The sequence below is a fragment of the Vombatus ursinus genome, unplaced genomic scaffold (assembly GCF_900497805.2).
Source record: "Vombatus ursinus unplaced genomic scaffold, bare-nosed wombat genome assembly UNPS02014798.1, whole genome shotgun sequence".
NCBI classification, from domain to species: domain Eukaryota; kingdom Metazoa; phylum Chordata; class Mammalia; order Diprotodontia; family Vombatidae; genus Vombatus; species Vombatus ursinus.
In genome coordinates, this window is record NW_020954576.1 from 16,504,261 (window position 1) to 16,521,575 (window position 17,315).

Genomic DNA, 17,315 nt, shown 5'->3' on the forward strand with positions numbered 1-17,315 from the left:
AGATAGATAGATAGATAGATAGATAGATAGATAGATAGATAGATAGAATTAAAGATAAAATAGAGAAGAGAGGAGAAAGAAGCAAATTAAATACCAGGTAATAAGGGGAAGGACTAGCAGCTAAGATGATGATTGAGGGAGAATCAGGAAAGGCCTGCAATAGGAGATGGCATAGCAGCTTAGCTCAGAAACTCAAAACTACTAATTTACAAGTAGCTCAATCAGGGAGGAAGTATCTACACCTACTTTATAAAAGAATGATTTGCTTTACAAAAAATTAGGGAAAAGATTCTCAATTTCTCCTAAGACACTTCAATTTCATTACTTACAAAACCTAGAGGACTTACAGACATTGACAGCCAAAATGACAGGAACTGCTGTCAAATGAAGATGAATGGGGGCTGGGAGGTGGCTCTTGAAATTATGTCAATAAGAAAAGATAATTGACTGCCTCCCATGCATTCAGACAAAGCTCCCTAAACCTAAGTCCTCCTGCTACTGACCTGAGCATCTTCAAATGTGTACCGTCCTGGCTCCTTCACATTTTGTGTGGTTTTGTCATAGCTTTTGGAATCCAAATTAATGGCACTGGGAGCACCTGGAGCCAGAAATTCCTGCCATATTTCCTGGACTCGGGTGGGGACTTCTCGAATAGTTCTTTTCTTCAAGTCTTCCACTGCCAGCCAGAACCTATTGGGAATGAAACAGTAGGCATTTACTTACTAGCTGATTTCTGAAAATCCTTAATGTGCTACTTAGCCATGACACAAACAGCAGGAAACAAAATTCTCAGTTTCTGTTCTTTCATGAAAACAGAACTGTCTGTTGTTTTTTTTTCCCCCTCTGGAAAAGCTTCAGAAGGTTAAGGAAGCACAGATAGGAAGAATACTTTTTTCTTGTAGTTTGCAAGAACAGCATATAACTGTTCAAAAATGACTTTGTTATGCTTTACATGTTGAGAGGGAAGAAAATGACAAAAACGCCCTTTTTGGAAACAATCCATGCTCAAAGCACTTCTGACAGAGGCCTGCCTCTAACATAAGGCTCCAGGGCTTAGCAAAGGAATAACAGGACACCAGGGAACCATTCATCAGAAAGGAAGAAGGTAGTGAATACTGCTAAGGGCAAGCAGTACACAAGCACTGTGCCTGGGAAATTCTGAGGACGGAAGGGCAAAGGGGCAGACCGTAGCACATGATTGCATGTTCCTTAGGATCTTACCTGTTTAAGTCAGGAAGGGAGTGACTGTGGAAAGATTTTTTTATTCTACCTAGGCCAGGAAATTATCAAGTACATGAATAGTCATGATGTTAAAAGTCCAAGACCAAGGATTCCATGAGGTCCTAGCCAGAGTGTTTGCTGGATTATAAATTGTTGTATGTGACAAGAAGTGAAGGACTGATGTATGAAGCTTTTACTTAGTCAAGGTTTGGAAGACCAAAAGCTTTGCAGAGACTTCTGAGCAAGACTGATCGTAAGTTAAGATTTAAGAGCTTGTAATTTAAACTGAAAAGAAGAGCAGTTAGACCAGGGTGGGGAACCTGCGGCCTGGAGGCCACATATGGCCCTCTAGGTCTTCAACTGCAGCCGTTTGAATCCAATTTGTTCTGTGAAGTTTGGATTCAGTTAAAGGGCCACACTTGAGGACCTGTAGGCCCACAGGTGGCAGGTTCCCCACCCCTGAATTAGACCAAGTAGTTGTTGAAAACTTGAGAGAGAAGAATCTGGGAGTGGATCTAGGGTTGGACTGGAAGGAAGCCAGGAAGAACTGGGTTGGAATCTTGACTCTAACATTGGCTTTATAACTCAGGGCAATTCATTAAGCCTTTCTGAGCCTCAGTTTCCCTGCCTTTAAAATTGAATAATAATATTTTTAGTATTGTGCTTATAGGGTCATAAGACTTAGATAAAATAACATAATAGCATTATTGAGTGGTATATTTCTTTAATTTTTTTCCTTAATAATAGCCTACTAAATATTTATGTAGCACTTAAAGATTTTATATATACATATATGTATGTGTATATGCATATATATGTATACCCACACATATATGTATATGTGTGGGTATATATATGTGTGTACGTATGTATGTATATATAGATATAAATTGTTTTTCATTACAACCCTCTGAAGCAGATGCTGTTATTGACCCTCATTTTACAGGTGAGGACACTGAGGCTTCTAAGGATTAAATGAGTTGCTCAGTAAATGTCGGAAGCTGTATTCCAATCTGCATTTTTCTGACTCCAAGTCCAATGTGTTATTCACAAGGCTAATGTTATGCTGCTTCTCTTATGTCTTCAATTATGTAAAATAGTTATATGGAACATTTAAGTAGTTTCACTGTCATTTTAATAAGGAGCTTATTTTTATAGAGAAAGCTTTTGTGTGGAAATGTGTGCTTTATCCCACCTCTTCTACTTATCCATTTATAGATTAAATCTGAATGCTGGATCTACTCTCTTAGATTTTGAGAAGACAGGTAAGTACCTCCTTTGGGGAGTGGGGGAAAGAGGGCAGAGAAACCTGTGGTTATGCACAGTTTCCTCTCCCCAGGAGCAGTTGATGGTGACTTGTAGCAGAAGCACATGGTGGAAGTAGAAATGTGGCCCAGGAAGTTAGTTTATTGACAATGTTCATGAATACCAACATTTATGTAGAGGAGGAGGGATTTAGAGTTCCATGTGCAGTATGATCCAGAAATCTAGGCATTTAGTCAGAAAAGGAGCATCAATGTTGGGAGTTGATTCAGGGCAACTACATGTCTGAGAATTTCTAGCTTCTTTTCCAGAGGAAGAAGTTTTCTTTTGTAGTGTGTGCTTTGGTGACAGAAGACAATTCATACAATTTCTATCATTTCCTATCTGGAAAGAGCAGTTGTTGAGTTACTTGGACAATGCAAGTCTGATGGGAAAGGGATGGCTTATTCAGCAGCTCTTAAAGTTTACCTTTGGGGAAGGTGGTATAAACTACAACGTACATCTACTTCAGTGATTGTAATGACTCATATGACTGGTAGCAATAGAGAATATTGATGTTTTTAAAAATACAATTCTGTTTCAATAAGCTTGTTTGAAAGAATTATGCAGTTTCCCAAAGGTGATCCAGTCTGTTCTCTCTTTCCTCCTCCTCCTGTTTAATTCTGAGCCCAGCTCATTGTCCATCTGCAGCATCTGCCCCAAATATAGTTATACTGGTGAATGCCCTGTAAAAGTTGTTAATCCAAATCCTATCACAGTTTTCTGTGGCAACCCATAAAAATTAAATACTTCAAATTTAAAAACAAAAATGTTTAAATGAAAAAGTGATGAACTGAAACAATCCCCCAAACAATGGTGCATATTAAAAATGGGTAATATATACATTGTTGTAAAGTAGCATAATGTAAACTATTACATCAAATATTATTTTAAGTAAAAATTGCATCAGGTGTACTGAAGGTCATCTTAGAATGAGCTGAAGTTGTTGAGAAAAGCTAAGGCCAACAAAAGGAGTCTGTTCTATTGGGGGAAAAAGAAGGATCAAAGGAGAGTTAAGACTAGAAGCGAATGAAATAATGATAGCTGACCATGGAAAGAAGGCACAGGTACTCTGTGTGTGTGTGTGTGTGTGTGTGTGTGTGTGTGTGGGTGTGTATACACACACAGAGTTGTATAGTAGTTGTCCTTCATGCTCAAAGAAGATCAAAATGATATCACTAAGACATCACAGTGAGTCCCACTGTAGCTAATCAGATCAATGTGAGCTCAGCATGCTCTACCACAGGTCAGGCACAAATAGTCCATATGAACGTTTGGAATGGACATTTTTCTAAATTTGTGCATCTCCCATCTCACGTTTCTTTTGAGCTACTGAAATTCTGCTTTGCTTATAGAGCACATTGCCTTCTTTGATATGGGCACATCATGCTGATCAGTCCTGTGCCAGTGTATCCTATATCTCACAATCCATTCCAGAGTTCTTCAGAGAGACTTTAAGAGTATCCTTGTATCATTTTTCCTGACCTCTATGTGAGTGCTTGCCTTGTGTGAGTTCTTTGTAAAATAGTCTTTTAGGCAAACGTATGTTTAGCATTCAAATAATGTGGCCAGCCCATCTAAACTACACTCTCTGAGGTAGAGTTTGAATGCTTGGCAGTTCAGCTTGAGAAAGGACCTCAGTGTCTGATACCTTATCTTGCCAGGTAATCTTCAGAATCTTCCTAAAACAATTCAAATGGAAGCGATTCAGTTTCCTGGCATGGTCCTGGTAGACTGTCCAGGTTTCATGGGCATACAACAATGAGGTCAGCACAATGGCTCTGTAGATCTTCAGTCTGATAGGCAGCCTAATACCTCTTCTCTCCCACACTTTCCTTTAAAGCCTCCTAAACACTGCACTAGCTTTGGCAATGCATGTGTAAATCTCATAATCTTTGTGGACATTCCTGAAAATACACTGCCAAGGTAAGTGAACTGATCCACGGCATTCAAACTTTCTCCATTTGCTATAACCGATGATTTTACATATGAAAGGTATGGTGCAGGTTAGTGGTGTACTTCTGTTTTCTTGGCCAAAATTAGCACAGGTAGCAGAGAATCGATCTATATTTTGTTAGATCTCAGCCTCAGAGGCTGCATTGAGTGCACAGTCATCTGCAAACAGAAAGTTGCCCACCAACTCTTCCTCTACTTTTGTCTTGGCTTGCAGCCTTTTCAAGTTAAGTAATTTACCGTCAGTGCAATAGCTGACCTTGTTGCCATTTGAAGGAATCTGACAATATCACTGAACACATCATGCTAAAAAGTATGGGAGCAAGTACACAGCCCTGCGTCACTCCATGCATCATCCATTATTCAAAACCTGTGTAAACATGCCATCATGGAACTGGTGTACAATACTGATGAACTTCTCTAGGTATCAAATTTTGCCATTATCTTCCACAAGCCCTCCACAAAACCCTTGGTCAGATCAACTCACACTATGTACAAATCTTTGTTCTGTTCCTGGCATTTCTCCTGGAGTTGTCAGGCAGCAAACACCATATTGACTGTTCCTTGGCCCTTTCTGAAGCAACACTGGCTCTTGGGTAGATGGCCATCTTCCAAGCAAAGGATTAGCCTATTAAAGAGGACTTTGGCAAGAATCTTGCTAACAGTGACTAAGAAAGAGATCCCTTTTTGTCACAGGGCACTCTATTTTGTCACAGGATTGTCACAGGACAATCTAATTTCTTTTCCTTTATAGAGATGAACAATCCAGGCATCCTTGAACTCCTGGGGATAACCTCCTCTTGCCATATAACCCAGAAGATTTTGGTCAGCTTTTGTACAAGCAATAGACCCCCTGCTTTGTAAATCTCAGCTAGAATAGAATCAGCACCAGGTTCTTTGCCATGTGAGAGGAGCCTAATGGCATTCAAAATCTCTTCTTCATTTGGAAGAAGCTGGAGAGGGATTGACTTCAACCTGTGGTATATGGCTTCAGCATTGTTTGATGACAGTCTATTGAGAATGCTATGGAAGTGTTAAGCCCATCTCTCTAGGATCATGTCCTTATCACTAATCAGTGTGGCTCCATCATTGCTGAGCAGCTGAGATACACCGTAGGTCTTTGGATCATAAATAGCATTCAGGGCATCATAAAAGTATTTTGGATTGTTTCTATCATCATCAAACTGAATTTCATCTGCCTTCTCACTGAGCCAAGAATCTTGCATCTCTCTAAGCTTCTCTTGCACTTACTTTTGATGTAGTTAAATGCTGCCTTCTTAGAGAAGGATGGATTGTCCTGCTGTTAAACCCTGTAGAGTTCTCATTTTTTTTGTTTAGCAGTTTCTGAATTTCCCCAACATTTTTGTCAAACCAGACTTGATGTTTGCAAGTGTTTTGGCCCACATGAGTAAAGGTGGTGATGTATATCAAACCTCTGAAAGCTGCTCACTCCTTTTCTGCTCCACTGTTACCAAATATGTACACACACACACACATACACACTATACGTACACATATATATATGTATATATGTATGCATGTGTGTGTGTATGTGTGTGTGTGTACACACACAATTTTATGTATTCATTGCTAAGGAGAATGACATTTGGAATAGAAATGAAAGAACACTATTGGGTAACAGGAAGTTGATCCCTAGGACAAGAAAGAAGAGAGTAAGAGAGTACCTAGTTCACCTTGAAAAATTCAAGTCAGCTGACCAGGATTAATTAGTCTTGGGTATTGAAAAAACCAACATATGACTAAGCCATGTCACTAAAAGACCATGGAAAACAGAAAAGAATTGGAGGATTGGAACAGGGTGAATATTGTTCCAATTTTCAAAAAAAAAAAGAGGAGAGAATAGAATCTGTAAACTTTATAGATCAGTGTTCTTGACTTTCATTTCAAGAAAAAATTTAGAATGGATCATTAAATAGTTGATTAGTGAACATCTGGTAAAGGAAGTGGTGGTTACAAAAAGCCAATATGAAGCATGAATGGATAGAGCATGCTAAAACTGAACATTTCTTTTTTGACAGTGTTGCTAAACTGATAAATTTGGCAAATGATGTAGATTTAGCTTAGTTGAATTTTAGCAAATAATATAAAGTATTTCATTCTATTCTCATGGAAAAGATGGAGTGATATGGATTACATGGTAAGACAATTAGGATTCAGGAATGGAAGAATGGTCAGACTTAAAAGAGTAGTTAGTGAACCATTGAACTTAACCATTGTTCAGTGTCAAGTTGATATCTATATTTGGCTCTATCTATCTAAATATCTATATTTAACCTTTTTTTTAATCGATATCAACATGACAAAAATATAAATGGAATCTTCATCAAATTTGTAAGTGGCACAAAACTAAGAGAGATAACTAACAGAATGACAGTCAGGATCTAAAAAAATTGTGAGAGACTAGAAACATTTGCTAAATCTAAAAAAGATGAAATTCAAAATAGATTTGTATAACATCTTACACTTGAGTTAAAAAAATTAACCTCACAAGTAGAAGATGGAGAGACAGCAGTATCTGGAAAAGATAAAGATCATTCCTCCTGGCTTCTGATTATATATTTTTTTTACCTCTTTTTCGATAGTCTTTTCAGTAGGGAGATGCCTCTGCCCTGCTAGCCCCCTCCTTTGACTGCCAAATTCTTGACAAGGGCTACCAATTAAGGAAGTACCTGGGCTATCCATGCTTACTTCTTGCTCAGCTCCGTTCTTGACTCTCCACAATTTTTGCCTTGCCCCTCACAGATACGCTGCCTTTATATGTAGTCTTCCCCATTAGAATGTAAGCTTCTTGTGGACAGGCAATAGCTTTTTCATTTTATTTTTATTTGCTTTTATTTGTATTCTCAGTGCTTAGCACAGTGCCTGGCCCACTGTATGTGCTAAAAATGTTCTCTCTCTCTATGTCCATCTTTGCCTCTGTCTCTGTCTCTCTCTGGGTCTCTCTCTCCCTCTCCCTCTCCCTGTCTCTCTGTCTCTCTTTATCTAAATAGACTACAAGCTCAACATAAATCAGCAGTGTGATGTGGCAGCCATCAAAGCTCATCAGATTTTGGATTGTTTCCAGGAACAAGGAAGTAATAGTCCCTCTGCACTTGACTTTGGTCAGACTATATCTAGGGTATTATATTCATTTCTGAGTGCCCCAGTTTAAAAGGGACATTAGTATATTGGGAAGATCCATAGGAATGCAATTAGAATGACAAAGGATGTTGATTTCATCTCATTTGAGGATCATTTGAAGGAACTAGCATATTTAACCTGGAGATAAGAAGGAAGGGAGGGTACAAATAATAGCTGTCTTCAAGTATTTGAATGGTTTTCAAGTGGAATAGAGATTAGACTTATTCTGTTTGGCCCTCATGACAGAACAAGTATTAATGGCTGGAAGTGGTAAATCAGTAAATTTAGCTTGATGTAAGGAAGAAACTTACTGAAAATCATTTCTGTGCAAAAGTAGAAGAGGTTGCCTCATCTTGTTGGGTTCTTCATATTGGAGTTCCTCAAACAGAGGGTGGATGACTGACTACTTGTCTGGTACGTTATGGTAATCATTCTTTTAAAGTACTGGTTGGATGAGTGGCCACTAAATTTACTTCCAACTTTGAAATGCTCAGATTTTGCAGTTATTAATTAAAAACAATATATTGGTAACAAACTTCACTAAGTTGTTTGTAAGTTTCTTAGAATCAGAAAAATTATATATAAAATCAGCCTGTGATTTTGTTACTATTAGTAGCAAGCACATAAATAATTTAAAATTATTTATTGTGAAGGCTTAGCTTAAATTTTAATTAAAATGAATTGTTCTGCCATTGCAAAACAAAAAATTGAAAACCATTGCTTCGTGGTTGTGGTTATTCCTATCTTCACTGAAATTTTAATGGAGATAAGCATGGTCTTCCTTCCCTAAAATCTGGAACCCTTCATCATTCAATATCTCTCCCTTCCCCTTTCTCTCTCCTACTCCCTCTGTCTTCTTTCTCTCTTCTCTCTTTCTCTCTGTCTCTCTCTTTTCTCTCTTTCTGCCTCTCTCTGTCTCTTTGTTTCTCTCCCTCTCTCGAATATTTACTAAGCATTTACTATGTGCCAGGAATTGTGCTCTGGAGATACAAATACATGAGAAATGATTATTTTCTTTCTTGTATTTAATAACTAATAATTGAATCAGGACCAAAGTTTTTCCCCTTTTCTACTTCCTCATCCAGAAACCAACCAGCATGAGAAATCTCTCTTAAAGATTTACCCGGGCCAAGATCTAATTAGATAATAAAAGAAATTCTAAGTTTGGGTTAATGGGCATATTCCTGCTCATTGCATTTGCTCAGACAAGTCTGGGGAAGTATTGATTCTCCCTTTTGTCAAAACAGGTGATACGGAAATTAATGTCTCTTTGACCAATATTTGGGTGACCCAAGTTGTATACCCCAAGACCCTCATTTTATTTTATTTTTGTTTTAGGAAATTGGGGTTAAGTGACTTGCCCAGGGTCAACACAGCTAGTAAGTGTCAAGTGTTTGGCCTGAGGCCAGATTTGAATTCAGGTCCTCCTGACTTCAGGGCAGGTGCTCTATCCACTGCAACCTAGCTGCCCCCCAAGACCTTCATTTTAATATAGTCCACTTCCCATTGTGTTAACCAATCAGAATTGATTGATACCCCTCCAGAACACCTACTCTTTGAAGGTATATAAACTGTGAGCCCACTGCCATGAGGGGTCTTTGGTCTAAGAGAGATGGCCAAATGATCATCCTTTTATTAATAAACATGCTGGCCTTACTAAGAAAATAATTAAATTACCCAAAAACGATGTCTCTCAGAATTTTTTAATCATCACAAATACAAGAAAAAAAAAGTGAGTTCATATTTTCAAAGAGCTTGTATTCTAATAGAGGACAAAAGATAAAGAGCTGGAAAGCTGCAGGGGAGTATAGTGCAAAATTTCTGGTGACGAGTCAGAACAAGTTTAGGAGAGTGAGTTTAGCTGAGAGATGAAGTGAGCATGGCTGGAGCTCCTTGTGAAATGGTGATCCTGGCCAAGGTTTCTCCAAAAAGGAAAGTAGTCACTGGGAGGCAGCATCACTCAAAACTTCTATTTCCCAGGTATTGATGAGTTTCCCTTACCTTTAATCACCCCGAGACATATACACACATACACACACTTCTTGTAGGTAGACCTAAGAGATACTGGTAAGGCTGGTCAATCAAGGGAAATTAATTTGCATATCTAGGAAACTACAAATTAGTTTTCTGTCTCTATTTACTTCACAGAGAAAAGTCATCTTTGACCATTCCCTGACAGTCTCAAACACTTATTTTGTGAAAGACACAAACAGAACATTCCTTAATTTTGATCTACCATGAAGCTCATGTAGAATGTGAAACTGCATGGCAGATACAGATTTCTGATTACCATTCTTAGGGTGTGTTTGAGGTTACCCTGAACAGTCTGTGGAATGTTAGGTATGTCCACTCAAAGATAGGGTGATTTTGGGCCATGGTATAAATGAGGAAACATAGAATTTTTATTTCTGAATGTCTTGAATATTCTTCATATGAGGATGTGTAAAAACTTTTTACAGAAGTTAAAACTATGCCAGTGATTGCTTAGTTCCATTGAAAAAAGGAAAAATCTATCGAATTTCTAAAAGAGGGAATTTCAATTTCACAAGAATACTTAAGTCTGTAAAAAGTTAAAGGGCATATTAAGTTTCCAGAGAAAAATAGTGGGGCAGCTTAAAAAGTGCATTTTAATGTGCTAGAAAGTCAGGACTCATGTTAATGGTCTTAAAACTGTCAAAGAACATAGCGGTGATTCAGAGTAAAACTACAATTCATTTCCAAGTGTCTCATAACTTAAGTTATGAGACTTCCAAAATATGTGAAAATAACATTTATACCAGATGTGCGGGTTGAATGCAATTGTTCACCTGTCACACTCTTAAATTCACCTGATATCTGTTTCCAGCTGCTGGCTTGCTATTTTGGCATTTGCAAGATTAAAAAAAAAAACAAACCCTCTGCCTCTTAGATTTTTCCCCAAGTATATGGTAGATGCATTTAACATCAGGTCTCCTTCCCTTGCTATATCAATATACCCACCTTTGCTTCGAAAGTGCTAAGAGGATGAATAGCTACACAGATATTATTTTAACTATATGAATACTGTAAAGTATGGCTAAGTAGGTTTGTTGAGGACCCTCATCTCCAATAGAATTCAGGCTAACAATTGTAGTTGCTCATTGCATCCATTCCAGACTTAGAAAAAAATATTGCAAAATAAAATCAGAAGAATGCAAAGGCAAAATGATGACTGAACCACAAGATTCAATTGTTATATATGAGTGGTGCTAGGGATGGACAGTGGGGGGGGAAGACATATTGTTTGTATGTTCTGAGAAATGTCTAAAATTTCTGAAGTATTACTTGGATATTTGATTGTAGGCAGCTAGGTGGCAAAGTGGATAGAGTGGGGCCTGGAGTCAGGAAGACACCTTCATGAGTTCACATATGGGCTCAGACACTTACTAGCTGTGTGACCCTGAGCAAGTCACTTAACCTCGTTTGCCTCAGTTTCCTCATCTGTAAAATGAAGTGGAGAAGGAAATAGCAAACCACTCTAGTATCTTTGCCAAGAAAACCCCAATGGAGTCATGAAGAGTTGGACCAATTGAAATGATTGAACAACAACAACAACAAAACATTTGATTGGGTTGTCCATTTTTCCCCCTCTGTTCAGTGATGCAGTAGCATCACTGATATAAAAAAATACAGTTCCTCGGTGTAGAAAAACAAACATTTATTGGAGGTACTTAAGAAAATAATTTCTCTTTAAATTATGGTATAAGACCAAAGCAATTAGACTTTTACCTCAAATTTTCTGAACTGAATTCTGACTCTAGAAATTTGAGGAACTGTTCTCTCCCAACTGGATCTTTCAATGCTTCATCCATGCCGAAACCCCATCGTTTAACTCTCTGCTGGCCAGGTTCTTTGCTGTAAGTACAGAACAGGTCAATACAAATCATTCTACCACATATCCATTTTTCCAGTTTTCTAGTACTACCACATTTATCTTAATAAGTCAGATTAATGTTGAAGTTTTAGCCTTTAAATCCTCCTCATCTTTCATCTAGTTAAGAACATTTAAAGATAAATGAAGCTATATGCATATAGTCACAGTGTGAAAGATGGGGGATCAGACCGCAGTATAATGTTATAAAGTGTGTGGAGCAAGGGAGAGAAGTGCATGCTCATTGTCCCTGCTACCAGAGAGGCTGAGGCTGGTAGATCTCTTGAGCTTGAGTGTTCAGAGCTGCAATGTGCTAAGCAGATCAAGTGTCTGCATTAAGTTTATCTTTGTCATCGTAAGCGTCCAGAAATGGGAGGGGATGGCTACCACATTGCCTAAGGAGGAGGAGTGAACTAGCTCAGTTCAGAAGCTAATGCACTAGGTCAAATCCCTCATGCCAATCAGAAATGAAGTGGGACTGGGAGTCTCCCAAGTACTTATAGCCTGGGCAGCATAGAGAGAGAACCAGTGTGTTGTTGTTTTTTTTGTTTGTTTGTTTGTTTTGTTTTGTTTTGTTTTGTTTGGTTTTGTTTTGTTTAAGTATGGGAATCAAGAGACATGAGTTCTAGTCTCAGGGGCCCTAACTCTAACTAGCTGCCCTTTAACCTCTCCCTCAGTGTCCACATCTGCAATGAGGTTTATCAACTCATGCCTAGATTCCTGCCAGTTAGAAAATTCTGTAGAGAACAGATTAAATTAGACTGGGTTTGCTAAAACAGTTATGGAACACTGGCTGGATTTAGGAGAGAAGAAAGGTCATGGAATCTGCTTAGGTTTCTGTACATTACTAAATCCTCACTGAGGTGCTGTTATTTGGTGACTTCTCCATCTATGTACTCTTAGATGATTCTTCCTCTAGCTATAATGCAAAGGGCAGAATGGGGAAATTCTAAACAGGTTTTCAGCTTTGCTCAGAGGCTTGTCTATACAGGAAATTTATAATTGCAACTTGGAGTTTTCCCATATATGTTATATGTACTATAAGCATTATACACACACACATACACACATATACACTATAGCATATAGTATATATACATAATGTATGGTATATAATTATAGTATATAACATACTATGTCATAGTTCTTTCTTCCTCCCCTTCTCCCTCTATTAAGGGTAACCACAACCCAAAATATATTTATATCAGATAGAAATTCCCATCACCTTCAGAAATGTCACTCAAAGTATTTGGATTATGCCCAAGGATGGTTTTGGTTCATGTACTAAATGAGTGTTCATAGACTAGGGATTATTAGGAGGTGAGATAGAGAGTACTTCAGGAGCTAATCAATTTGGATCCATTTCAGAAATGGAAATCCCTCTCCCTTTTGTGAGTAAGTCTTTAAAACTATTGTATCTTATGCCTTGGCAGCCTATGGAAGTAGGTGTCACACATCATAGGACCTAGAACAATGCCTTCTGTTCAAAGGAACAATACATCCTTGACCACCATATTCTAATAGGAAAATTAATGGTTCTTAGAATTTACAAACTCTAGGATTCTTCTCCTTTGGAAGCAAATCCTGAAATGAAGCATAGCTTTTTTTGTGGGAAGGAGAGTTAAAAAGTCACCTACCTTGCTTCAAGTTCCCAGAAAGTGGTATCATCTGACATCCATGGATTAGAAGGGTCAGGTGGCACAAGAAAGGGGTCATATTCAACATACTGTTCTGTGTAGCTTAGTAGACTAGGAACAAGCAAAAAAAGCACATACTTACAATCTTTTAGTTTCTCTAGATATAATAACACAGTGCAAATGAAATAGGTTACGAGATATTTAACCAAGGAAATCCTACTTATTAGGACTATAACAGGAAATTCAAATTTCATGCCATTTTTCATACTTCCACAATTCCATCTTGTATATACGGATTTATTATGTTTATTAATGAACTCAGAATACTGGTAAATAATAGCAATAAAGTTACTGATTACCAATAAAAGACTCATAACTAGGCACATACTGAGAAATAACAACTGGTTCTTCCCCCCAAAAAGTATACATGAAATATTTTTCAGTTTAATGTGCATTATTAACATTTTCTCTATCACTTTTTTCTAGTCAATCGACAAAATTTTATATATGTATGTATACATATTATAGATACTATATATAATACACATACATGTATATATTATTTATGTGTGTATACACACACATACGTGATTGGTAGTTTGCCAATTCCTGAGGTATAATGTCCATGTCGAAAATTTCACAATTGAGTCTCCTGAGCCAGCAGGAGTTGACTCTAGCACACCTGTGAAGTCATATCCCCTGTTCAGTCTCATTTTCCCTGCTAATGAAGTGATTGACTTACCAATTGATTGAGAACTGACTATCTCTCACCCATGAATGTTAAAAATAAGATTTTAAAGTTTGATCAAATGATCAAAGCTTCAGAGCTGGAAATGGCTTAAGAAGTCATCTATTCTAACTCCTTCACATTACAGGTGAGGAAATTGGCTCAAGAAGATTAAATAATGTGCCCAAGGTCACATAAAGTAGTAGAGGTAGGATTAGAACCCAGGTCTTCTCACTCCACATCCATCATTCTTTCCACTAGAGGCAGCGAGGTGGAGTAGTGGATAGAGTGCTGGGTGTGAAGTCAGCAAAACTCAAGTTCCACTGGGGTCTCAGATTTAATATGGTTTGATCAAATGAAGCATCACATTAGCTGAATGACCCTGGGCAATTAATCTCTGGTCTGGTTGTTGTGAGAACCAAATGAAATAACACTTGTAAAGCATTTAGCACAATGCCTGGCACATCGTAGGTGCTTAAAAATGATTGTTCTTTCCCCTCCTACTGTGGTGGAAAAATACACCACAACATACTAATTATGAAGAATGAATCTAAACGGTGGGTAGGGGAAATAGCTAAAATGTGGTCCTCTGGCTCAAACAAAGAATGCCATTTGGTGAAGGAGTGACATAGGAGCTATACATTATTTACAAAAATCTTACCTTTTTTGTTTTTAAATTTTATTTATTTTATTTTGAAATTAAGAAATAAAACAAGCATTTCCATAACATAGTAGAATAGGGGAAGAAAGATGATTGTACATGAAACTGCATTCTATACATACTTCTATTTAACACTTCTTTCTCTAGATGCAGATAGTGTCTTCCTTCATATGTCCTTTGTAGTTAATTTGGATATTTATAACAGTCAAAATGACTTAGTCATTCAAAGTCATTCTTAAAACAATATTGTTGTTGCTGTATTAAATTGAACCAGAAAACTTCATTCCTATCTGGAATAAAGAGGTTCAGATCCCAGCCTGTTTCATGCCTGGAGCTAAATTGGGATGCTTCCCATACATGTGGGGATGTAAGCAAGGAACTATCATCATTACATTGAGGCAACTCAACTCCTTTTTCTGCTCTTTCTGAGAAGTCTTGAATTATTCACCTCAGCTTTATCCTCTAATTCCACATTTCCCTGCTACCTCTGATATATTTCCTTCCTATCTTTAATTTAAGACTTTAAAAGGTCAACATCTTAAAATCCTTACCTATCAGCAACTTTGGACATTTTTAACCGATGTCTGTCTAACTGTATTTGCCAGTATTTTATCTGGAAAAAGAAAAGGAGGATTAACAGTTACAGGGGTGATAGGTATTTTCCTCCACTCACACAACTTCCATTTCCAAATTCTGAATATGAGCAATGTTGAACTGACATTTGATGAATTTAGTTAAAAAATAAATGAAATAAATTGTATCTAATGGAGGCAACACTCTTCTTCAAGTAATTAATTTACTCTCTAGTATAATCCAGTTATGAGAACTGAAACCAGTATGAGGATGCACTACCTGCAGACAAAAAAAATTGTTAAGCATTCTGCCTAATTTAATAAAATAAGGCAAATGTCGTTTTTTCCTTGAAGAGCAAAGCATTTCTTCAACATCCCACTGAGTAAAAAAAAAAACAAAGAACAGTCATATTTTAATCAATATTTGATTAAAAAATGATATTCATTCATCATTTGTAGCTTTCAGCCTTTTGTCCAATTCTGACTTGCTGTCTCTGAAGACCAGACAAATGAAACATCAAAGGCACATGCTTGGAAAAATATCTGATCTCCCAATCCCTCCATCTGCCTTGACTGCCCCACCTTATACAAAAAATTGCATGAATAAAACTTTTGATTAAAAGGCTTTCCATGGAAACAATTTCTGATAATGCATTGCCTCACATAGATTAAAAATCCATTAGGAAAGGGCTTATAATGCTTACATTATTGTTTAGTACAATACTAAGTTGACTGTTAATAATTCTTCTATAAGCTAATGCACAGGAGAGTATTAGGAGGAAGAGAACCAAATAGAAAGCAAAAAAAAACACAAAATGAAATTGGTGACTGAAATAATCTAAGGGATCCCATTATTAACGAACTGCAGAACTGGAATGCCAGTATAAGTCAAGAAAAAAGGATGCCAAAGCCTTCAAATTTCTCAGTTCTTATTATCAGATATTAGATCTTATCAGTTTTTATTCAGTATCACCTAAGGGGAGATATCTTAGCCACAAGAGTATGTCAGTTAGTAGAGAGTTATCCCCTAGAGTAAAGCATATATAGTATATATGACTTTATCACTGCCCTACTTTAATTTATCTTTCATAACTATCTAGCTCCCTAGTCTCTGGATAAGTGATTTTTCAAGCAGCCTCCTGATAATTAAATACTTTGGTTTCCCAAGTATTTTGATACCAGAAATGGGTGTTCTGGGAAAATATCCTCCCCATTAAATTTAATAATACTTATAAAATCCCTCCCTCCCTTCCTTCCTTTCTTCTTTCCTTTCTTTCTTCTTCCTTCCTTCCTTCCTTCCTTCCTTTCTTTTCTTTCTTTCCTTCTTTCTTTCTTTCTTTCTTTCTTTCTTTTTCTTTCTTTTTCTTTCTTTCTTTCTTCCTTCCTTCCTTCATTTCCTTCCTTCCTTCATTTCCTTCCTTTCTTCTTTCCTTCCTTTCTTCTTCCTTCCTTCCTTACTTCCTTTCTTCTATATCTCCTTCCTTCCTTCTTTTTCTGTTTTGTCAGTTTCTTATGTGTGTGTTTAACAAGAATCAGCTTCCCTCCCTGAATCTAATCACCCCTGAGTGACCTGCTAAAATTGAATTCCTGAAATTTTGAACCAGATTTCTGGACAAGTGGTGAATAGGTCACCTACCAAGGCATCTAATTTCATGAGACTCAACCAGTTCATTGACCTTTTTTTCTTTCTTTGCAAACATCTTAACTGTTAGGGTATGCCTCAAAATTCAGAAGCTTTTGTGCTGACTATATCTGTATATGGAAAGCCCAGGAATGTGACTGAGTGAGGAAACAATGACTTTGTCCCTGGGACATACTGCTCTCTCCAAGCCATTTCTCTACCCAATCACCTAAACTGAGAATCTAAGAGATTGAATTTGATAAATAGGGAACCTACCACTCTAAGAAGGATTGGTAGTTGTTAGGCAAAAAAAAAAAATTACCTGGTTTAGAACCTAGTCTTCAGAGGTTACAGTTGAGAGATATGTGAAGTATTCACTACAAGCCAGGCAGGGGTTCTAAACCTCTCTTTGTTCTAAACCCTTTCAGTAACACAGTAACGCCTACAAACATTTTTCTCAGAATAATCTTTTTAAATAATTGTTGGAAGTGCTAAATTTGAGTTAGACATTAGGTTAGTGAAAATAAAGATCTATATCTATCTGTCTATCTATCTATCTATCTATCTATCTATCTATCTATCTATCTATCT

The 17,315-nt window shown here is 37.3% G+C and overlaps 1 protein-coding gene across 1 annotated transcript in view; it reads right to left on the bottom strand.

The window, feature by feature from the left end:
* LOC114049853 (regulator of G-protein signaling 7-like) overlaps positions 1 to 17,315 on the bottom strand; it is a 633,475-nt gene that overhangs the window by 11,121 nt on the left and 605,039 nt on the right. Inside the window, exons 12-15 of the mRNA XM_027871288.1 lie at positions 15,083 to 15,144; positions 13,144 to 13,254; positions 11,365 to 11,490; positions 504 to 690 (exon numbers count right to left, since the gene is read on the bottom strand). Coding sequence (XP_027727089.1) covers positions 504 to 690; positions 11,365 to 11,490; positions 13,144 to 13,254; positions 15,083 to 15,144 — 486 coding nt within the window. The remainder of the gene's footprint in view (positions 1 to 503; positions 691 to 11,364; positions 11,491 to 13,143; positions 13,255 to 15,082; positions 15,145 to 17,315) is intronic.